At 34.7% G+C, this 24,389-nt stretch overlaps 2 protein-coding genes across 6 annotated transcripts in view; one reads left to right on the top strand and one right to left on the bottom strand.

Annotated features, from left to right (window-relative positions):
• Appl1 (adaptor protein, phosphotyrosine interacting with PH domain and leucine zipper 1) overlaps window positions 1-24,389 on the bottom strand; it is a 63,606-nt gene that overhangs the window by 358 nt on the left and 38,859 nt on the right. For 2 of the 5 annotated variants that reach the window (XM_076839180.1, XM_076839320.1), the window contains one exon: window positions 19,741-23,439. In XM_076839180.1, coding sequence (XP_076695295.1) covers window positions 23,293-23,439 — 147 coding nt within the window. In that variant the 3' untranslated portion in view covers window positions 19,741-23,292. Of the gene's footprint in view, window positions 1-11,641; window positions 12,238-19,740; window positions 23,440-24,389 lie in introns of those variants that run through there. The other 3 variants (XR_013089275.1, XR_013089267.1, XR_013089281.1) reach the window with 3 other exon arrangements.
• Window positions 829-24,282, top strand: Asb14 (ankyrin repeat and SOCS box containing 14). The gene is made up of 11 exons (XM_076839423.1): window positions 829-915; window positions 1,396-1,613; window positions 4,727-4,782; window positions 5,258-5,392; window positions 5,488-5,646; window positions 10,709-10,971; window positions 13,876-14,027; window positions 14,470-15,013; window positions 16,798-16,951; window positions 17,701-17,901; window positions 23,362-24,282. The coding sequence occupies exons 2-10, from the start codon at window positions 1,495-1,497 to the stop codon at window positions 17,877-17,879; spliced, it is 1,761 nt and encodes a 586-aa protein (XP_076695538.1). The 5' UTR covers window positions 829-915; window positions 1,396-1,494; the 3' UTR covers window positions 17,880-17,901; window positions 23,362-24,282.

Genomic DNA, 24,389 nt, shown 5'->3' with positions numbered 1-24,389 from the left:
TCCATTTCTCAATGGAACATAAAAGCAGTAAGACGACTACTGGGGAATCTCAGATTCTATACCCACAGTGGTGTTTGCTTCATATTTAATTGGAAATGTCAAGTGATCCTATTGTTATTTTCAATAGTTAAATACTCTTATTATTTAGTATGTACCCATAATATTAGTGTACATTGATTTTAACAATGAAAATATTTTAACAACACAAAATTTTAATCAAAACCGTATCATCTTCTGTAGAGTTAGTTCCTTCCTGAGGATTCCAAGTACACTTCAGGCTACAGGTTTTTTTGTTTGTTTGTTTGTTTTGTTTTTAATATTTATTTAGTTGTATATGAACACACAGTATATTTATTCTTATATGGTGTGAGGATTGAACCCAGTACCTCACACATGTGAGGCAAGCACTTTACCACTGAGTTACAGCCTCAGCCCCTCAGGCTGCAATTTTATAACCCAAGGAAAATGTAGGTACAGCTATCCAGTCAATTTGGACCACTGAAAAGTCACTTTAGATAATGTAAAATGTTTGACCTCTCTTAAATAAAAAATTAATTCTTGTTTGTAGTGGCTATGTGCATGAGCCATAAGGGAATGAGTTCTCTTTGCATAGCTAACCCTCTGCAAATGCTGTTTATTCCAGAAATAAGATGTTTAATCCTTTAAGTTTGATGACTCTAGTAGAGAAGAAAAAGAGATCATGTTTCTAAACAGAGCTAAACTACATGTAAAAAAAAAAAAAAAAAGCAAGGACAATGTGCCAGACTGTCTTATGATCAAGTATTTATAGTAAAGCTATTTATAATAATCCTTACAGGGGAATGGATCCTAAATATAAATGAAAATCCTGAGGCGTTCATGTGTTAATCCTTAACAGTGAAAACTTCAGTACCAACCTAGAGGATATAACGAAAGGTAAAAAGTCTTTGGTATGTGATCAAACCTGTTCTATACTAAAACAGTAATGCTCTTTTAAACTACATTGCTTTTACTACCACTATTTACCTGTTGTATTAAGACAGTACTATTAGTCCTATAACATGTTTATTTTTATTTTTTACCAAAGAAAATATAGCTTTCAGCATAATACTGTGTGTAGGAAATGTGTTCTTTTGGGTGAGTGCTGTAATAACTGAGAAAAACTGACAAGGCAAGTCTAAAATATATCAAACAACATAAGCATTTTCAAGTTACTATGGCATTGACCTAAGTCTTATATGAAAGGCTGTTTTCCTAAGTTTTAAGTAAATGGTTACTCATAGAGACTTCTAATTTATGCTGAATATGTGGCACTCCAGAAAACTATTTTAAGTTTATGGAAAAAAAATTTAAATGAATATTTTGTTTTTCTAAGTTTTGCATTTTCTTTGTTTTTCAATCTTGTCAACTTTCTAGTTTTCTAAATTTCACTTCTAAATTCAAGCAGTTGGTAATCTTTTCACAACTGGAAAAATATTTTTAATTCATTTGACTTTAAACCTGCTTGAGTTTCACATGGATAATTACGTCAGTGATGAAGACACAGACAATGACTTTGACACTCAGCTCACCATTCAGCAGAGTTTACAGGATATTTACAAGCCAGGAACAACTCAACATGCACCTGATGAGAGGTAATGGCTTTCTCATTGGCAGTGTGGTATTAAGTATTCAACAGTTGAGGTTGTCGTTAACATAACTCTACTATTGTGATGAGAACAGGAGATAGATTTGGAATACAAGGAATTTTATTTAAATTTTATATTATTTCATTTTACTTTTATGTTGGGATCAAACCCTTAATGGGGTAGAGTTCTGCCACTTAGCTACATCTCCTAGATAGGATCTGTCATTTAAATATGAAAAAGATATGATATCTGACCAGACCAAAAAAAAATTTGAAAGAATTCAGAATTTAATTAATCAGTAAAGACAACAGTTCAAGGAGATTAGCTGGAAATCTAGCCAAGGAGATGCAGTCTAGAAATCAGAAGAAATAAATGAGGTTTCTGAAGGGTTAGAGAAGAACTCCAACACATCTTGTTCTCATGGAGCTAAAGACACATAGAGAATTATTTTACTGAGATAGGTGAGGATAGAGTGCAGTCTTTGATCTATTCAAATCAAAAGGAGGAATTATGTAAATTTAACCTTTCTGAAGATATTGATTCTATTACTACAATAGTAGAAGAGGACCAGTGGCTCTCTCAGTGGTAAGAATCTCCCTGAATATGAGCAGTTCATGGTCAAGTGCACCTAGTCAAATGCTCTCTTGGATGATCAGCTACTTCAGCCCCCTAAGGTAGAAACCATTGTTTTTTGGGGGGGTAATAAACACAGTTTGCTTGGATTTGTGACCCCTCTTTGGCCTGCTGGAGGTAAACTGGATAAATGTCTTTTAACTCCAAGAGATTTTATAATTAAATATGGAGATTAAGTACAACAAACATAATTTCTTAAAAAATGTAACAAATTCATGGAGCCATTACTATTTGTCATTCTATTTTAAGCACTTTGTAAATATTAACTCATTTAAATTCTAATTCTCACTGCTTCTCTGTGAGATGGGTACTCTTATTATCCTCATTTAGAAATAAGCAAATTGAGGCACAGAAAAATTAAGTGACTTAAGGTCACATAGCTCATTAAATGAGGAGCCAGGCAGCCTCACTCCAGTCTGTGCTCTTAACCACATGCTTTTTCTATACTTTTGTGTCTACTTTAGGAATAATCTTTAAATATTTAAAGTTTTGTAAAGAAATTGGGCTTATTAGGTTATCTCATAACTTTGTGATTAAAATTTTAAAACATATAACTGCATAACTGAACACCTAATTTTATGTTGAAAGATAGATATTTAGTCTGAGAGTATTGAAATATTAATATTTCAGAGAAATTGAAATTGTAGTTATACATTTCATTTATTAGACTTGCAAGAACTGTGTGATACTTAGGAAGGATTGCTGATTTGGTCAGGCACTGGCAGGAATTAGAAAACCAGAGTATACTTATGTCGTAAAGAAAAATGGCTCCACCCAAAGATGTCCATGTTCTGATTTTTTTTTTTTTTTTTTTTGGTACCTGGGATTGAACCCAGGTGTGCCTAACCACTTAGCCATATTTCCAGCCCCTTTTTATATTTTATTAGAGACAGGGTCTTGCTGAGTTCCTTTGGGCTTCACTAAGTTGGTGAGATTGGGTTTCAACTCATGATCCTCCTGCCTCAGCTTCCTGAGCTTCTGGGATTACAGGTGTGCACCACTGAGCTTGGCTCATGTCCTGATTTTTTGGAACCTATGAATGTGTAACCTTACATGGAAAACAGGAAGTAAGGTTACAAATAGAATTAAGGTTGCTTATCACCTAACTTTTATATAGAGAAATTTGCCTAGATTATCCATTTGTATCCAAACAAAGTGAAAGAGGCACGAGAACCTGAGAGTTGTCAGAAAAAGGGCTTAGCCCAACATTGCTGGCTTGGAGGAAGGAGGAAAGGATCCGTGAGCTCAAGAAGTTGGAAAAGGCAAAGAAACAGATTCTTTCTTAGAACCTGCAGAAGGAACATAGCTCTGCCAATACTCTGATTTTACTCCAGAGAAAGCCATTTTGGATTTCTGAATTACAGAACTTTAAGATAATAAATGTGTTGTTTTAAGCCACCAATCATGTAGTAATATCTTACCACAGATATGGAAAACTAACAGAATTGAGTGGTTTAAAATGTTTAAGAAAATTTAATCAACCAAATTGAGAGTATGACAGATTGTCTAAGGGAATTTATTTTCATTGAATTATGAAAGAAAATGGGAAGGGGACAATATATAAAATTCATATATTTAACTCTAAAGCTTTAAATATTTTAATAAAAACATTTAAACTGCTAATAGTATTTATATATGTGTGTGTATATATACACACATATATAGAGAGTTCTGTGTGTGTATGTGTGTGTGTATATATATATACACACATATACATATATAGATGACAGGGATGAAAATAAATTCCCTTAGACAGTCTGTCATACTCTCAATTTGGTTGGCTAAATTATCTTACACACACACACACACACACACATTAGTTGTAGATGGGCACAGTACCTTTATTTTATTTATTTATGTGTTACTGAGAATCAAAATCAGTGCCTCACATATGCTAGGCAAGCACTCTACCACTGAGCTACAACCCCAGCCCCACTAATGGTGTATTTTATATTCAGACCATGCATAGTTTAAAAATTCACAACATGATTATTTACTATTCATATTTTTGCTAGAATCACAATATCGAGTGGCCATTAAATTTTGCCATGTGATAGTGTGATATTTCGTTCCCAGGCAAGTTTGAGTCAGGATCAACACCACTGACTGAGATCCAGGCTGCCGCACAGTCCTTTCCCTGAAGAAGCTAACAGCCTCATGAATACATGAGAAAGGAGTTTCCCTAGAATGTGGCAAAGACACACCACATTCTACAAATAGAAGTATTTCTTGTTTTGTTTTGTTTTGGTGGTGCTTGGAGATCAAACCTAGGGCTGTATACATGCTAGGCAAGTGCTCTATCACTCAGATATATCCCTGCCAGCACCAATAGAAATATTTCTATTTAACCTCAGTCATTTTTTGTATGAGAGTTATCCCTGATTAAACTATTGCCTTTCCCTTTTCTTTTTGGTTTATATTAGATTCCTTAGTTTCCCCCTTAATTTTGGAATTACATATACATAATGTTTCTTTTTCCTCTGCAGCTTTCATTCCTTTTTGAGTGCTTACTATAAGAAGATAATTGAAACAATAGAGACAGTTAAGTACTCTTTATACTCTCCCCTTGAATTTGTTTAAAATGTAATAGTGACAACTAGTAGCATTTTCTCTTCATGCTCAGGAAGCCTAGAAGCAGGTTCTTCCAAAAGCTGTGCCCTATGGAGGTCCACCGTTGATTGTCAGGAATCTGATGTGATTTTCTGAGAGAAAATTCTTCAGCACAACTTAGCAAAAGAGCTCCTGGGTTCCTTTATTGACAGAGATCTTTTTTTTTTTTTTTTTTTTTTTTTTTTTTGGTATGTGGCAAGACATTGGGGGTGGGATGTTCATAGGCCCAGGTGTTGTGCAATGTTTAGATAACAGGCCTTATTTTCTGTCCTGTGATATTTAAAAAAAAAAAAAAGTGGCAATCTGATTGTTGTCTTATATACTACCTTTGGTGGTAGAATTCAGAAACAGTATGGGTTGCCTTGTATGTGTGTGAAATGTGAATCTGTTCTCATTTTTCTTGTTAATAGGTGAGGAAGATGCATTGTCACACTTAACCAAGTACCATTCTGCTTTTGATGAAGCAGATGGGATAGGGTGGACTCCCTTGCATAAGGCTGCAGTACAATTAAATAAGAATATTTTAGAAATAACCCTGAAAGGTAAACTCCCTTTTATTCTTCCTGATGCTTCTGAGAAATAAACTTAAAATTGGTTTTTGAATCTTAACCTATATGATATAATGAATTTGTTTCAGCTTCAAAAACCAGTGTGTGGGAGCAAACCACCCATAATGGTGAAACACCACTTTTTCTGGCTGTCAGCAGTTGCCTCTTAGAAAATGCCAGTTTTCTTCTTCTCAATGGCTGCAATCCAAATGCTAAGAATTTCGAAGGCAATTCTCCTCTTCTTACAGGTAAATGACTCATCTCTGGAGAAGAGTATGCTGCTCTGTCTCCCCTATGCCAACAAGTTTCAAAGACAGATCTTTGTGCACAGATGCAATACTGTCATTTTGATCCCAGCTGACCAGACCCTCAAGAAGCTTTCTATAGATTGGCTAATGAGGTGGCCTGATGCCCAGTTAGGATCACATACACATACAGAAAGGAACAGAGTCATGAAGCATAGGTGAAGGGCAGGCAGCTGAAATGGGAGGCTAGGCTAAAAACTATTAATCAGGAAGTCAGATATCTAGATTGCTTTTTCCACTCTGCCTGCTGGGACAGACTCCTCCCCAGCCCAGTAGAGTTCTGGAGGTTTATCCTTGAACAGCTTAAACAGTGGGTCTCTAGACCAGAGAATTTAGGTGAGAGTGGGAGTACTTTATTGAAAACACTGGAGGAATTAAGCAAAAAGACCCAACTCTCTCCACAAGAAGGCATTCTCCCACCAGGATCCTAGAAAGCTGGCAGACAAGCCTTTATAGTCTCCAGAAAGAGGATTCTCTGGAGAATCTGATCAGCCCAGGAAGATCTGAAGATAGTAACACTGGGGGCTCCCCCAACAAATGGCCCAAACATACCAACCAGAAGTGAAGCCCATAGTCTGCAAGCCCCACCCACCGTTTAGAATTTTCAACCAGAATAGTTGTCCAGGCTCTTGCTCATGAGCAGATAACCAGACTATTTGAAGAAAGTCTTCAACATAGATAAATGACTTGGAAGAAGCAGATTATTTAGGAGAAATAAAATGTAAAGGAAATTATCATTAATTTCTTCAAAGAAATTAAATAAGAATAGGATAGTACAGGGCTGGGGTCGTGGCTCAGTGGTGGAGTGCTTGCCTAGCATGTGTGAAGCACTGGGTTTGTTTCTCAGCACCACATATCAATCAATAAAATAAAGGTCCATCAACAACTAAAAACAATATTTTTAAAAAGTAGGATACTATAAAAAATCCAAGAACAAAACAAAAATGCTCTTGATATTAAAAATATCAAAACAAATTTTTAAAAAAATAATGCTAGAAAATGAAGTTTAGGAAAGTTTTCAGAAGATAAGAAATGTAAAATAGTAAAGGATAAATAAGAAAATTAGAAGGACAACCCAAGAGGAGCAATGTATGAATAACAGGAATGACAGAGCAAATAAACAAGATGGAGGTACTCTATCATCAATAAAATAAGTCAAAATAATAATTTCCTAAAACAAGGAACATGTTGTTTCCAAAGTGAAAAAGCTAGCTGATGAATTCAAACAGACCCAACACAATCAGCACTTTTCTTCAGTATTAAAGCAATTAGAGCATTTTCATAGCACCTTATAAGTAATTATTAAAAGAATTCATACTGACTCAGTATCAGGCATCTAGTAAAATTCCATGAACATTTTGTGCTAAGAATTGGTGAGCTGGGCGTGGTAGCACACACCTGTAATCCCAACAGTTCAGGAGGCTTAGATGGGAGGATTACTAGTTCACAGCCAGCCTCAGCAAAAGTGAGGCACTAAACAACCGTCTCTAAATAAAATACAAAATAGGGGTGAGGGGGCAAGGGAGGAATTGGTGAATGAATAATGAGATGGGTAAGTTCAGGTGTTTTAGCATCTTGAGGAACCAAGAGTCATCATGCAAATGTGCAAGAATAGCATAAATGAAGAAAAGATGGTTATTAGACAATTTTGGTTGACAAAATTGATCAAAAATAACTACCAAAAATTTATTATATGCATAATTAAACAATACAAGAAAAGATATGAAAATATTAACAAAGATTTTACCAAAGAGATGTGATTATGAGTCTGTTTTCTTCTTTCTTTTCTGCATATCTAAATTCACTGAACATGAACCTTTTTATTTAAAAAAAAAAGCATTTTTAAAAAGACCCACACCTGAGACAAAGAGAAGCTTCCAAAAGTTTCCTGAGAGAGAAAAAATTGGAAATAAATCATATACAAAAGATAAAAGATCAAAATAGTTTTAGAGTTCTCAACAATAACTAGATGCTTGATGAAATTGATGAATAGTTTCAGAAATTCTGAGGGAAAATTATTTCCAACTTAAATATTTAATTAAACTATTAAATCTGAAGGTAAAAACAAGATACATATTTTCAGACATCGAAGATCTCAAACTTTTCCCCCTCTTACACCATTAATGTGTTAATGATGTAGGATAGGTGAGGCTGGACTTAAGGAATTTTCAGGAAACAGTTTGATTTTAGCTGTAGCAGTCCAGACAGGGCCCATGCCTAAAATTCTCTGGACCAAGAGTCTGGAAATTCTTTTAGATTTATACTCAGTGGGATGATTACATGATAGTGGGTGGGGACATACTCTTTGTCCCATATTCTTAGGCCAGACAGAAGTTTTATAAGTTTGGTTTTTTTTTCTGCAGACAAGGCAGAAAGAGGAAGCTACAAACCACAATGCCCTCTGCAGAAATTTTTGCTGATATCCTGTTGACACCCTTTGTAAAAATCTTTCTGACAAGAGAAATATATTACAAATATTACAAATATATTACAAATATTACAAATATATTACAGATATGATGGGGGTCTCTGGTCTGCTTCATTAATGAAATAAATATCCTACCAACATGGAAGTAAACTTGAAATGTCAAAGCTAGGGATCCAAGAAATACAAGGTCCATCCCAGATAGTAGGCAAATGAGATCCCCAAGATGATGGGGAACAGTACTCCTAGGATGGCAACATGTTCCAGGCACTGAATTCCAGGTTAGAACAGGTCAGAGGGGCTAGATAAGGTAACACACACCTGTAATTGCAGGTGTGTAATCACAGGTTAAGGCAGGAGGATTGCAGGTTCTAGACGAGTCTTAGCAATTTAGCAAGAGTGTTGGGGATTTAGTTTAGTAGATAAAAAAAAAAAAAAAGAATAGGTTGAAAGATTGCAGGTGGAGGTTTCTTTAAGACATGATGGAATTGGAATAAATACATGTCTTGAGATTTAAGACAGTTAAGAGAGTCTCAGGTTGAATTAGTGATAAGCAAATTGAAAACTAAGCAAAGGCTGGGGGTAGAGCTCAGTGTAAAGCACTTGCCTTGGCATGCAAACTGACTAGTGTTTAATCCCTAGCACCAAACAAACAAATTAGGTAAATGGAATGTAAATGTAAGGCTAGTATTAACTACAAGGAAATCAAAAGATGTACAGGAAACATAAATAAGGCCCAGCTTTTTGAATAGCAAATATAATAAAAATAAGGTAAATACTGAATAGTTAACAAAAATTATATCAAAAAAAGTACTAGAAGAATGGTGGGATGAGAAATGTGAATGTATGGTGAGCATAAGAGAAAAAATCTTCATTTTCCATGAAAAGTCAAGTTAAATCAAAACTAAAAAAAATTAAAAAGTGTTTTTATCTCCTGTTTCTCTTATTTAATTTTTACTTCACTAGAAGTATTCCTTGACTAATTCTTTCAAAATTATTTTGTAGATAATCAATTTTTTGAGTTCTTAAATAAAAATCTAAACAAAAAAATTAAAAAGTGGCAATGTAAGCAGGGCTATTTAGAAATATAATAGTTAATAGCAAAGAATCAGCTAAAAGGTGCTCTAGTGAAGGAAAAAGAGAGTTGAGAAAGGGTGGAGAACCCTGTAGTAATTGGCTCTTCAAGCCTTGCATAAGTGTATAACTTTCAAGAAAAAAGCAAAAAATTAAAGAGAGAACATTTACAGGGTACTACTGAAAACTGGGATTTGGAGGGCTCATCTTGATTTGTCCCAGGGTGCTTTTAGACTTTGCATTCATAGGGGAGAAAAATCATCAAAACACTGAATAGAAGAGCATTCTCTGAGAAAGCCCTATATAGCATAAGAATGAAAACTCTGGATTAGGTCTAACCTTTCTAAACCTCAGTTTTCTCACCTATAAGATAGAGATAATAGTATTCATCTTGTGTGTGTACAAGTCATATGTAAGGAAGCATTAAGCTGTGAAGCTTGTCAGAGTGATATGATGGTACGAACTGGTTTTCCTCTCTTGACCTCGGCCTATCTGGCATGTCAAATGATTCCTTTTCCGTGGTATCTAAACATTTATTTCCCTGTTCATAGATATGGAAGATGCTGGGTTTCAGTGAAACAAGCTCATCAAGATAGTTCTCAGAGACTTCAATTCACCAATGTGTAAAGTGAACTTTTTTTTTTTTTTAGTTTTAAGTGGACACAATATATTTATTTTACATTTATGTGGTGCTGAGGATTGAACTCAGTGCCTCGTGCATGCTAGGCAAGCACTCTACCACTAAGCCACAACCCAGCCCAAAAGAGAACCTTTTATTTATTTAAAATTATGTGGTGCTGAGGATCAAACGCAGTACTAGCAAATGCTCTACCACTGAGCTGGACCTTAATTATGTGATAATAGTATACATAGGATTTCCAGGCCTTTGGAGATGGGTGTGTATGTTTGTTGCTTTCAGAATCATTTCTTCATAAAGAACCTCAAGGGACTTTCTGTAGAACACTTTGGGAAATACAAGCCCAAACCATCATATCCTATGGGTTCAGCCACTCATCCAACATACAAAATAAAATTACATTTTAGTCATTTGTTTGCTGAGATAGGTTCTGTTGCTTTTTTTCTTCTTTTAAAGCAGCTTACAAGCATTTCCAGGACTGTAATTAATATGTAAGTTCCCATTTTCTCAAGAAAATAAAGATACATGAAAATTTTATATGTATGAGCCAACTAAGCAGCCAAAAGACAATGAATTGGTTATGGCTTATAGAAAAACAAAATAAATAGCCCACTGATATATTATTTGACATACAGTCTATTTTATGGGTTCCCTAAATTCATAATGCAGAGGCAAGGGAGTAAGTGGGAAACAAATAGCCCACTGATATTTGACATACAGACTATTTTATGGGTTCCCTAAATTCATAATGCAGAGGCAAGGGAGTAAGTGGGAAGAGCTCCTTAAGAAGGCTGAAGGACACTAGCTGATGTGACACTCTGGCCTTACCCCCATCAAGCATAATGCCCACCTCGCTTCTGATTTCTTAGCTGTTCTACGTGACTCCTATGACATGGCTACCTTGCTGATCAGCCACGGAGCGGATGTAAATCTACGATGTGCCAATGACAGGACTGCTCTCCACGAGGCAGCCAAACTGGGCAGACAGGACATGGTGAAGCTTATGCTGGTTTCTGGGGCACACCCTGACCCCCGGAGCACCTATGGATTCACTCCACTTGCTCTTGCTGCCCAAAGTGGACACACTGAAGTTATGGCATTATTACTGCATAAAGGCAAGATTTTCTATATAGTCAGCATACTACCATAGAGTAACTTCATCCCAGTGTTCTCTTCTTGATGGAGAGCTTCAGAATAATAGAAGTTAATATCTTATTTAAAACCAATTTAAATGTTTGAAATTTGTGTATTAATGTTGGATACTAGAAAGCCTAAAATAATCAAAGACTGGTTCTCTTATTTGATGATGTGATATAATTTTCTTAAAATTATTGCAATGCAGGGTGACCCTTAAACTTAATGTTCCTTTAGTATTCTTAGAGGATAGTTGTTTTTTTTTAAAACATTTTTGTGTTGATGTCCTTTCCTAGAATCAAAATCAAAGTCCTTGCAACATTCTGTACATACTGTTGCTACTTATGCTAAGTCATGAGGCAGTTTAATGTGTCGCAGAATATCTTTGAATGTTAGGAAATTCTTCCTGATTTCTTCTCTTTGTATCCCTGTTCTCTGTTCTACTAATAGTCAAAACTCTAAGAGAAGGAGAAGATGATTTATATTTATTTTTTAAAACATATTTTTTAATTTTTTTTTTAATATTTATTTTTTAGTTGTACATGATACCTTTTTTTTTTTTTTTAAATGAGGTGCTGAGGATTGAACCCAGTGCCTCACACATGCTAGGTAAGCATTCTACCACTGAAGCTACAACTCCAGCCACTGATTTATATTTATTAAATACTTTCTACATAACAGGCATTAAGCTGTTGCCTCGTGTAATCCTTTAAAAAGTCTGTGAGACAGATATTAATCTCATTTTGCACTTGAGAAAAGAAGTTCAGAGATGGTACCAGTTATAGGACTTCTCTTCAAACACAAACACACTTCCTCCCTGCCCTCCGCATTGTAACTGTGGTCATTTTAGATAACTGGCAGGGACTCTCAAAGAACTTTGGCATTTACCAGGTGTAGTGGCATATACCCGTAGTCACAGTGACTTGGGAGGCTAAGTCAGGAGAATCAAAAGTTTGAGGCTAGCAAATTTAATAAGTCTCTAAGCAACTTAGCAAGACTCTTGTCTCAAAACAAAAAAAATGAAAAAGGGCTGCGGATGTAGCTCAGTGGTAAAGCGCTCTTGGGTTCAATCTCCAGTACCAAAATACACACACACACACACACATACACACAGCAACAAATTTTCAATCCTTTACCTTTCAAAGAAACCAGGATCATGTGACTGATGAGTTCAGTAATTAAGCATTTCCCTTAACCGCCTTACAAAATAATTTACACATCGTAACTGTTTTAGTCAGCTTTCTTGTCCCTGTGACCAGAAGACCTGACAAGAACAACATACAGAAGGGAAAGTTTATTTGGGGCATGTGGCTTTAGAAGTCTCAGTCCACAGAGGGCTGACTGATTACATAACTCTGGGCACAAGGTGAGGCAGAACATTATTGTGGAAGAGTGTGGTCATGGAAAGAAGTCAAGACATGGCAGTTAGGAAGAGGGAGAACAAAATATAAACTCCAAAGGCATGCTCCCAGTGACCCACCTCCACCAGCCACACCCTACCTATTTAGAGTTACTTCCTAGTTAATCCATATTACTGGATTAATCCATTGATTGGGTTAGGCTCTTATAATCCAGTCATTTCACCTTTAAAATTCATGCATTGCTTAACACATGAGCTTTTGGGGGACATATCTAAACCATAACAGTGACATAAATAGTAAATGGCAGAGCCAGCATTTGAAGTCATAACTGCCTGATCCCGCATTGTTAGAGACAAGATGGTATCATAGAAATAAGGCCTTGGTCTGGAAGATTTATGTATGAATCCTAACCATCTTGCTTATTACTAGCTGTGTGTCTTTGGGCAAGTCATTTAAAACCAGTAAGCCCTTGTTTCTTCTTCTTCTTTTTTTAAAAATATTTTTTAAATGTTGATGGAACTTTATTTTATTCACTTATTTATATGCGGTACTGAGAATTGAACCCATGGCCTCACACATGCTAGGCAAGTACTCTACCACTAAGCCACAATTCCAGACCCTAGTTTTTTCATCTTTAAAATGGAGATATTAGCACCTACTTCTGGGGTTTGCTGTGAAATTTAGAAATGATTATGCACATAGTAAACAATAATATTAGATTTCTTAATACATTCTAGGAGTGGGTTTCTTGGGCAGCCACTATACCCTGATGATTTTTATCTATCTATTCAAAAGTAAAGCCACTATATCTTCTTTATGATTTATGATGTGTCCAGAATGCTCTCCCTAGCTTTTGTCCATCCAAATGCTACTCTTTCTTCAGAGCCCATTTTATTGAGAAGACTTCCAGAACTGACCCAAACTCCTTTCTTTTATCTCTAAGCTCCCCTCACAACCCCAGCCCTAGATCTTCTAGAAGGCATTTTTGCCTCTACCTGTATTCTTATCCACACCACTCACAAGATACTTGGCATAGGTACTACAATTTATCTTTATAGCTATCAGCAATCCCCAATTTCATTTTAAAACAATTAGTGTCTCTTATTAAGAACAGTCCTTTATGAATAAGTTTTAAAAAATGCCCCTTTCCATCAAAACATCATTAAATGTTATGGTGATATAATTCAGTTGGTTATTACCATCCTATCTGTAAGCATTTTGTGAGGTAACTGGGCTTTGTATACTGGTTTAGAAATCCACCTTTTATGAAAGTATGTCTACTGGAAATTTTTAGTTCCAAACAACTTATAAAAATTACTCTGAAAGCCAGCTTACCTATAATTTACAAACTGTTTGTATCATGTTCCTCCCCTCCACAATTAGTTTATAAATTGCTTGAGAAAAGAGCTACCTATTTTATTTGATTCTTAGTTCTTCACTAAAGTAGGTATGCATTTTTTGATTTTAAGATTGCTTATATACAATGGAAAACAATTTTTGCACAATGACTTTTCCTCTTAGGTGCTAATGCTCATGGTCAGGCCTCTGATTCATCTTCCATATTACTTGAAGCTGCTAGAGGAGGAAATCCAGACTCTGTGACTCTCTTGCTAGAGTATGGAGCTGATGCCAATATACCTAAGAATTCAGGCCACCTGCCCATTCATGTGGCAGCTGACAGAGGACACTTATTGTAAGTTAAATTATATTACTGTAAATAATAGAAATAGTAATAACTGACTTTTTTTATAAGCAACTTCTAGGAACTTTATATTTTTTCTCTGATCCAACAACCTAAACCTTAAAAAAAAAAAGAAAAAAGGAAAATCTCTGGACCTGCTAGAAACTGGTAAGGCCGAGCATCTTCTGTAGCTGCTGAAGACACAGAACTGCTTTCAATGGGAAACTTTGGGTCTCAAATGACTGGGCTAATACTGAGTTTTAAACCTAGACAATAGTTCCATTCAGTTTTACTTGCTATCTAAGCTGCCAGATGAAGAAATTAGCTTTTTTGTTGGAGGGTTCTAATTGCCACCTGATACTAATACCATAAATTAATATAAAAGAATCATAAATAGGCTAACTCTGTATCTTGATGAAACCATTTTGAAATGTACTTTGGAATTCTTTCTCAGAGCTCTAAAGATATTGATTCCAGTTACGGACCTTGCTGCCATTAAGCAGAGTGGGATCAGTCCAGTTCATTGTGCAGCAGCAGGAGCACACCCTCAATGCCTGGAACTTCTCATCCAGGCTGGATTTGATGTGAATTTCATGCTAGATCAGAAAATTCGTAAACACTATGATGACCAAAGGAAATCAGCTTTGTATTTTGCTGTATCAAATGGTGACCTCTCTTCAGTTAAGCTGCTTCTGGGCGCTGGAGCTCTGCCTAATCAAGACCCAGTTAACTGCCTGCAGATAGCCCTTAGGATGGGTAACTATGAGCTCATAAGTCTACTGCTAAGACATGGTGCCAACGTCAATTACTTCTGCAGAGTCAACCCTTTGCATTTCCCATCAGCACTGCAATACACACTAAAAGATGAAGTCATGCTCAGGATGCTGTTGAATTATGGGTATGACACAGAGCGATGTTTTGATTGTCCTCATGGGGATAAAATTCATCCTTTCTATACTTTTGAAGGCTGGACATCTACAGTTATTAAAGATACTATGGTAAGTCCACAGGATTAGTTGTATTACCTTAAGACATTCATTATCCATAGTCTGGTAACTATAGTAATACTCAGTCCACTCTCTAGAAGCTAATTGTTGGAAGACTCTAGAATGAAAAATACATGATAAAATATCATGTAGATATCTATCAGTAGAAAGATATAAAAGGTACAGAATCAACTCAGAGAAAAAAGGGACTTTACCTAGAACTGTCAGGGAGTTTCACAAATGAAACTCCTGAAAGTCATTTCACAAATGACTCCTGAGCAAGGTTTTAAAAAAATGAATGCAAACTGCAGGGCTGGGGTTGTGGTTCAGTGGTAGAACACTTGCCTAGCATGTGTGAGACACTGGGTTCAACTCTCAACACTGCATATAATAAATAAAGGTCCATCAACAACTAAAAACCTTTTTAAAAAATGAATCCAGCCTTATATTTCAGTTATATTTTCTCTTTAGCTAAAGTGTTGCTGGATTCCAAATACCTATACCCTTAGGTTTTTGACTCTTTGAGCATTTGATTGGTTTTATTTGGTTAGTTTTATGATGAAAAAAAGTTACAGTAAACAGTTGACCCCTCCTGATTACAGAGATTTTTCTCACACCAGACCCCTAGTTTTTTCTTACCTAATTGGTCACTTCTGTTTTCCCCAACTTGAGTTTTTCCCCTAGCTTTTCAAATGGTTGCTACTTTTCAGGTCTCATTTCAAGTATCATCTCTCCAAAAAAGCCCATCTGAGGTAGTCCCCTTCCCCATCATTCTCTTATCATAATCATTTCTTTGTAGAATTTGACTTTCTGAATATTATTTTAGTATTTTAATGATTGTACCCCTTATAAATATCCTCAGTTTACATGTCTGTGCTTAGCACATAGTAGATGTTATCAAAATTTAAAAAATAGAAATGAAACAGTAAATTGAAAAAGCTCCTTGAATCAATTCTGAAAAGTTACAGGCAAAATATTCTTGTTTATTATTTTTAGGTGATTACTATAGGACTTAATTTCTACACCATTAATTCAGCATTAGGGTATAAACCATGTGGTATTATTTCCTGACTGTTCAGGAACAGTCTCATTTCTCATCTGGACATCTTATTTAAGAGCATGTTAATGATTTAAAGGCCAAAACTGTTACTTTCCTTATATCAGGGTTGGACTAAGATTTTTGAATGACAGAAAACTCCTAAAATAAAAGCTTTTACAAAATGTCAGCCAGGAATAGTGGATCACATGCAGTCCCAGCTACTTGGGAGGCTGGAAAGAGGGAGCAAGATAGTGAGACTCATCTCAAACCAAACCAAATGGCTCATTCCCTCTCATATCAAGGACAGAGTAAATAGCCTTGTAAATGGACAGTGTCATGATTCATAAAAGCAGCTTGTATCCATATTACAGTCTGCAAGAAGAAAGGGAAAAGGAAGCACCACAGACCTTGCCTTTCTTGCATGGTATCTGGGGAGCTGCTGAGGCTTCCACTTACCTCTCATTGGTTAAAGGTTAGCCAAGTGGCCACACCTAGCTGCAAGTGAAGCTAAAAAGTTAATCTTTATTGTAGACAGCCAGGTGACCAACCAAGGGAGTTAACAGATATTATGTAACAATCTCTGCCACACCCTTATTACTTCTTATATGAAGAATCAGTAAATATATTTCTCCCAAATGTTAGGACTAAGAAATCAAATGAGGAACTGAAGACTTTAGCTTAGTATTCTTTTGATTACTGTGCTAAACCATAGATACTCTTAATGCTTTTCATTAATTTTCTGATTTTCCCCCTTCAGTTCTGTGAAGTAATAACTTTATCATGGCTGCAGCATCTCTCTGGAAAGGTTGTTCGAGTGATGCTTGATTATGTTGATCAAGTTCAAATCTGCTCAAAGTTGAAAGCTGTGCTCCAAAAACAGGGGCTCTGGTCAGAAATACATTTTATCTTGAGTGAGTATCTTATAGAAAACTTTGACCAAAATACTAATCATATTATTTGTTCTATAGAATATTCTTTGTGTTAAAAACATAACCTAAAGCAACTAAAAAAATACTATTCCTTCCTAAAACTACAGAGTAGTCATTAAGTTGTACTTACTACAATTTTCCAGCAGACAAAATCTGTTAAGTAATTACTTATAATTATATGTGGGTAAAACTTTTTTCCCAACCCAATTAATCCATGACTAGGAAGGAACATTATAGACAGGAATGAAAAAGGTATGACATGGCAATAAAAAACAGACAAGATCTAAATTTGTAGGGGATACCAAATGACCCTCTCCAAACCAAATTTTTTCAAAGTTGCACCTAAGTCAATTAAAAATTTATTTTATCCCATTTCCCCCTGGGGTGGTGATCTTTAGTTTTGCCCTGTCGCTGATAGAAAGAATTGGCAGGGAGTGGGGAGTGAGGTTAATAGAGATTTAAGTACTTAAGGTCTCACAAGCCAGATGTACAATTGATTTGTCTTTGGATTCCAACTTGATGTGCATCTGAAGTCATATTTTTGCAAAGCGTTGCACTGAGAATTGAAAAACTTTCCCTATTGATACTCCCATTTAATCGCCAATGGAAATCCTGGTGGTTTAAGTATCAAATACATTTGCTAACTGAACCCTAAGATCATTTTTTTAAAAAAAAAAGCAATTCTTTAATTCTTTCTCCTTTTAGATAATATCCTATTTCTTTCATTTTAGCAAACCCTCGTTCCCTAAAACATTTGTGCCGCCTAAAGATCCGCAAGTGTATGGGGCGTTTGCATTTACGCTGCCCTGTCTTCATGTCGTTTCTTCCATTGCCCAATCGTCTAAAAGCATACATCCTTTACAAAGAATATGACCTTTATGGACAAGGAGTTTTTACAGAAACCTGGTAATCATATTATTCTACAGGAAAAGGTATAATTTTGCAGCTTATTTTTTTCAAATGGGATTTGTCTTCTATGATTCATATTTTTTGCTTTACCCAGTAACTAAAATCAGTCTACGTTCTTTAAGTAGTTTCTCTGAATATGGCCTTTCAACATATAAATGGCTAGAAGTCCAAAGTTAGTTTTAAGAAAAGCAAAACCCAACTAATGAATATTTTAATTAACTAAATACACCAGTTTTTTGTTTTTGTGATTCTGGGGATTGAACCAGGGCCTGGATCATGCTAGTCAAGCACTCTACCACTGGACCATAATGCCAGCCCTATATACCAGTTCTAATTCTGTAGTGATCTTACATTAAGTGTATAAATGTGCTCAAAATAGTGATTGTATTGAATATATACTGACTCCATTACATGCCCTGGAAGTAAACTATTTGTATGCAGAAGTCACAGCTCTTTTTTTTTTTTTTTTTTTTGGTTCTCAAGATTGAACCCAGGGGGCTCTACCATTAGGATATATCCCTAGCCTTTTTCACTTTTTATTGAGACAAGGTCTTGCTAAATTGCTAAGGCCAGGCTTGCACTTGTAATCCTCCTGCCTCAAGTAGCTGAGACTGCAGGCATGCACCACCAGGCCTGGCATTGTTTCGTTGTAGTCAAGTACAGGGATGGAGTAATTCAGTTAATTCAAATAGATTGTTCAATTAAAACTTCATCATTAGTAGGAAACACACATTCCCTCCTGCCTTCTTTCCAAAAATTTTTGGTTATGGTTTACCCACTTATTGGTTAATATAATTAATGCAATGGGAATTAAAAAGGGTTTTCAAATGGATAGGCTTATGGTTTCTATACTGAACCTAGCCAGCTAGTGGACATGGAGGGGTTCAATGATTACAAAAGATGTCAGATTAAATTATTTCTTTATATTCTCTACTGCATGTGAATATAGAATGTTAAGTTCAATTTTTTATTTCTATGCATTCTAAGTTGCATCTAAGTTCAAATTTCTGTATGTGGATAGTACAGAAAGAAATTGAGAAATATTCATTCAGTCACATCTATGTCAAGTTGAGAGAGCACATCAAAAGGACAACAGAGAATGATGTAGTTCATTTTCTCCACAGTTCCATTAACTATACAGCTTTGATTTTTACATATTTAGCTTTAACATTTTTTAGCATAATATAGTCCATTTTACTGCAACTAAAACAGTATGGTTTCTGATGCAATAATTGATTCATGGTTATAAAGACTACTTCAGTAAGCAGAAGATTTAGAATTATATTTAGCTTTTTACATTTAAAATGTGCAAAATTGGCTAACACGAAGTTTTGTTTGTTTGTTTTTTAATCTCATGTGCTTATAATGAAGTGGTAGTTTATATATATGTATATGTGTCAATATACAAAAATACATTTAGGATATACATGTACTTAGATAAATTACATAATTCTAAAATTAATTTCATCTAATCCCTTGACTTTCTGAAAGTATATACATTTTTATAAAATTCAAAAACAAATTAGAACATAAAATTCCCAGTAAAACTTAAGTTATATACTAAACTACAAAGAGTTACACAGCATGATTATATATTACTATTAAAACTACAGGTCAAGCTACTTGTTAGTTAGAACACACAATTATTTGTCCCTTTAAATTAGAGGAATTTCTTTAAGTAGAACCCAACAGTTGTAAGTATACATTGTCTGTAACATATCTAGGGTAATTACCAAGAAAAGTCACTAATAATGAATTATAATTTGCTTTTACAACAAACTTCCCAATAAGTGACAACACCATTCAAAATTACTTGGAGAAATAAAATTCAGAAAATATATCAAATATTTTATACAAAAAAAGACTGTACAAAAATCAGACTTTATTATACATTAAAAAATCTAACAACATATTTCCTGAAGCCTTGTCAGCAAATGCCTATTTTGACAAAATGAAAAAATAAGTTCTCTGTCCTATTTGTATACCATGGTCACATAAAGGTGAGTTCCTCAAATCCAATTCTAAAGGGAAATGTTAACATGACTTAATGGTACACTGCATGATTTAACTATCAGTGAGATAAGAATTAACCAATTCACTTACATTACAAAAATCACTGAATATACAAAGCAATTTCACACATTAGTTATAATTTAATCCCCAGTTCTTCTATTAATTACTTATGAGTACAGCCACAAGAGATTGGTTAAAAAAGTATAATGTGGTTCCAGTTTCAAATCTTTGTATTATTAATTAATGTAGAACAGAAACTTCATGAAAAAGGAGTAAATGCTAAAAATAAAATGAAGAGTTTGTTACAATTGGTATATTTAAATATTCAAAGTACAATTCAAATCAAAGGAGGTTGTCAAAAATCAACATTTGTATTTTCATTTTATTCAGGGTGCAAAAGGTTTTGCTAAATGTGCTAGATTCTTAGTCTGTTAACATTTGTAAGATGCAAATTTTAAACACTGTGGTTCCTATATATAACTCAGAATTAACTCAGATGCCTTTATCACAACATTTTATGTTACCTAGGAAATTACACACATCCTATTGTCCTTTTCCCAAAAGTAATGGAAACAACAAATTTAGTTTGTGGATCCTGTGAATTCTTTTAAAATTGCACACAAAGTAATCCTTATAGACATGACAAGAACTAGATTAGATTAGCTTTAGGGACTTTGTTCAAGATACCAGTTTCAGTACCTAATTAGCAAATTTTCAAAATTCTAAAAGGATGCACTAATAATTGATTTTTTTATCTATTAATTTCATTACCATAGTTACAAAAGGAAGCAGAACATATAGCAGAATTAGGCAGGCTTAATTTCTTTCCTTAAAAAAATATGTGGTTAATTTCTAAAAATCATTAAATATAAATTTATGCCAGAGAAGAGATATCCCCAAATCTAATCCAACTGCCATCGAAGCATCTCAGAGTTTTTGAAGGGGTTTCAGAGGAGATCAGCTGGAACATTAATATGAAGCCCATGGGCAGCATTCTTTAAATAAAAAGGAGAGCTTATTAAACTTGATGCTTATAGGTCTGCAATAATAGAATAGTTCCTATAGTTTAGTAGTAATGGAAGAGAATTTTCATCTAACATTGCTAAATGTATTCATGATTTCTATTTGGCACTGGAATGCATCTGTCCTATGGACGTGGGCATTTTAAAAATTTCTTTTAGTTATATATGACAGTTATTGTGGTTAATTCTTATGAACATGACTTAAAGGGAACTATACACACACACACACACACACAGAGGAACTATAAGTCTGTCCAGCATCCCTACGTCTACCAATACCCTTAACCTCAGTCACTGTGACCCAGAGGGCTAACAATGGGTAGCACTTTGCTACCATGCAAAGGAAAACTGCCTTCTATTGATGACCAACTTCCTTGTGAGGCAACAGATTTCATGTGAACTTATCGAGGTGCCATATAAAGAAAAGACAATGAAACTGAAAGTTAACCAATCTCAAAAAAGGTCTTAAAAGCAGGGATTTCCATGAGCAATCAAGTACTGATCACAAATTTCAACTTAGTATTCTATAAATGTCTACTTTTTTACTGTATGTTTTAGTATCATAAGGCTTTAAGGAGTATTAAATAATCATTACTCCCAGTTGGCACATGAATAAAAATATCATGAAGCTATGTATAATTATCCCATTCCTACAGAAAACAATGTACATATACAGTATGAAATTGAGCTATATTTTGAGAGCTTTTAACAGATGCCATTTCTAATTCAGACCTAAAAAAAGAAAAAAAAAAACTACATATCAAAGGACAAAAGGATTTTTTCCCTTGTGAAATTAGTATTAGTGGCTAACCTACTGAAAAACTCTAAATGTTTAACTATGTAAGATATTTTACTCAATATATTTAACTTATATGTATATATACTTTTTCATGTGGAACACATGAACATAACTTCTATAAGCCATGTTTAAATCTGAGCAAAGTAAAAGAAATTAATTTCTGAGAGAAGATAGGCAGTAGAGAAATGTTATTTTAAACCTGTAGCAGGCTAAAATCCTTCCTTGATCAACTTCCCCTACTAGCTATACCAATCATTCAATTTCTTTTCAGTCTTTCATGGAATCATACCTTTTACTCATTTGAAAAGTATTTACAATAGTTAGTGCAAACTATTCTATGCTCATAAATTAGTTATTTGCCTTTGTGGATATAAAGTGATGATTCAGTACTTTATCAAAATATGGGATTATGAAAATACTGGACATATCAGTCTGAAATTTAAAAGATTACATTTTCTAAACTAAACTCTGGGAATTTTTACTTTTAAGCAGTAAACATAATTGGTATATAACTTCTTTTGAAATGTCATTTGAAAATGTCATTTGATTATCAGTAAAAATCATTTTACATAATGCTGAAAATACAATGTATCATCTTCTAACAATATCTTTACAAGCCAGTCCTAATCTAAAATGTATTTGAACAAAACAGAAATATTTTAATGAATTTCAAAATCTTATTTTAATCATTACTGCTCTGCAGTAATAACTGAAGTCCCAACCTGAGAACTGAGAATATGATAATAAAATGCCAAGGGCTGTATCAATTTTGAACCAAAGATACAAGCTTTTTTCACTACTGGCATCAGGTATAGTACATCAGAGAAATGTGAGCAGTCCAAGAAAGTGTCCTGCAATCAACAGTGCCACCTGCCACAAGTTGGAAACCTTAAGTCTAAAATCTCTAACGATTTTATACAAATTCTATTGCACAGTAAATAATGTTAAAATATTTGCAAATTTGTAGAATTCTCTGTAGAAAGGGTCACTTAGTTGAACACTTCTTCACTGCCAGCAAAATGTTCCTAATGAAAGGGAGTGAGTATATCCATGAATATATGAATACCTAAGAATAAATTATTTCTGATGGGCATAGGTAGTTACAACACAAGATTAAAAGTTCAAAATTTGAAGGAAAAAAATGCTTAAGTATAATTCCTCAGCAAGCTGTTTTAGGGAAATAAGTTTTGTTTAGACAAGTACAATGTTTTTTAAGTATATTTTTTAGTTATAAAATGGACATAATGTCTTTATTTTGTTTATTTATTTTTATGTGGTGCTGAGGATCAAACCCAGTGCCTCAGATGTTCAAGGCAAGTGCTCTGCCACTGAGTCACAACCCAGCCCTAGACAAGAGGAATTTAATGTTAATGCATACATTATTATTTTTAAGGGAAAATAAAAAACAATGTAAAACTAAATCATCAAGTTCAACATTTTTTTACGTGAAGCTAAAAACAAGCAAATATAAAGTGTAGTCTCCTCCTTGATATTTCAACATAGTTGTTACCTTGTGCCATTTCACCATAGAAATTGTCAATTCCGGAAGGGGGGGGTGTCAATCAAAAAGCAATGTAAGTTTACGCTTCTGACTCTCTCTTCTTTCCTTCTTCTCCCAAATCACTCTCTTCTGACTGGCTACTGCTAAGGACAACAAACTGCCCCTCACTACTGGCTTGGTTTGTTCTACTGGAAGCAGCTATCAACCGACTCTGTTCTTCCAAGTCCTAGTGGGAAAGAAAGAAAAGGAACTAAATTAACTGTCTGCAGTCAAATGAAAACTATGCACTTAAAAATACATAGTTGAGAGCCATTTCCATCCTTTTGTCATAAAGATGTATGCAAAATTCTAGCAACCTTATAAAAAGAAAGGCTATGCCTAACCAATGCTTCTACAAAGTAAATTTGGCATTATTCTAGAAATTCTGTAAAATCCACATTCAAACTTAAAAATCGCTGGCATTTTCCTCATTTTATTTTTTATAGCCAATAATCTAATTCAGGCCATCATCTCTTACTATACATAAGTAATCTCTATTTTCATAATAAAAGCCTCATAATGGATTACCCCATACCTCATGCCTTCCTCTTTTTCAGACCTCTTGTCCAATTCATTTTGCTGAATCTGGCATCACCTTCCTTCAGTAAGCCTATCAAGGGAAGCCTGATGACTCCAGTGTCACCTTTGCCACTTCCCCCTTCTTTGTCCATACATCCAATCCACTGCCAATTCTTATTGATGTGTTCTTCAAGTATCCCACACCTGTCTTCTTTTTCCATTCCTATTGTCAATGCCACAACCCATAAAAGGCTCTTAAAGTCTCTTGGATCACCTAATCAAGATTTTGTTTAGAAAATTGTGTAGCTTAAAATTATTCTTTTGTGGTCTTGATCCCCCAGCATTGGGGGAAAAAAAATCTTTTAGTGGATAATGAACTGGCATTCCTGGCACATTTAAAATTTAATTCACTTAAAGGAAAAAATGATTTTCAGCAATAGCAATTTAGTCCATAAAACCTCTCAAAAGAGTGGCTTTGAGGGGCTGGGGATGTGGCTCAAGCGGTAGTGCGCTTGCCTAGCATGCATGAGGCACTGGGTTCGATTCTCAGCACCACATAAAAATAAAATAAAGATATGTGTCCACCTAAAAAAAAAACTAAAAAATAAATATTTAAAA

Source organism: Callospermophilus lateralis, chromosome 1 (assembly GCF_048772815.1).
Source record: "Callospermophilus lateralis isolate mCalLat2 chromosome 1, mCalLat2.hap1, whole genome shotgun sequence".
NCBI classification, from domain to species: domain Eukaryota; kingdom Metazoa; phylum Chordata; class Mammalia; order Rodentia; family Sciuridae; genus Callospermophilus; species Callospermophilus lateralis.
The sequence above is the reverse complement of the archived record's forward strand: the minus strand, read 5'-3'. Positions and strand labels throughout refer to the sequence as shown.

Bases quoted from the DNA above. Each gene is read 5' to 3' on its own strand.
- Asb14 (XM_076839423.1), top strand. From the start codon at position 1,495: ATGGATAATTACGTCAGTGATGAAGACACAGACAATGACTTTGACACT. The intron at 5,647-10,708 runs GTAAATGACTCA...CTGATTTCTTAG, and splicing joins CAATTCTCCTCTTCTTACAG to CTGTTCTACGTGACTCCTAT. The intron at 15,014-16,797 runs GTAAGTCCACAG...TTCCCCCTTCAG, and splicing joins CAGTTATTAAAGATACTATG to TTCTGTGAAGTAATAACTTT.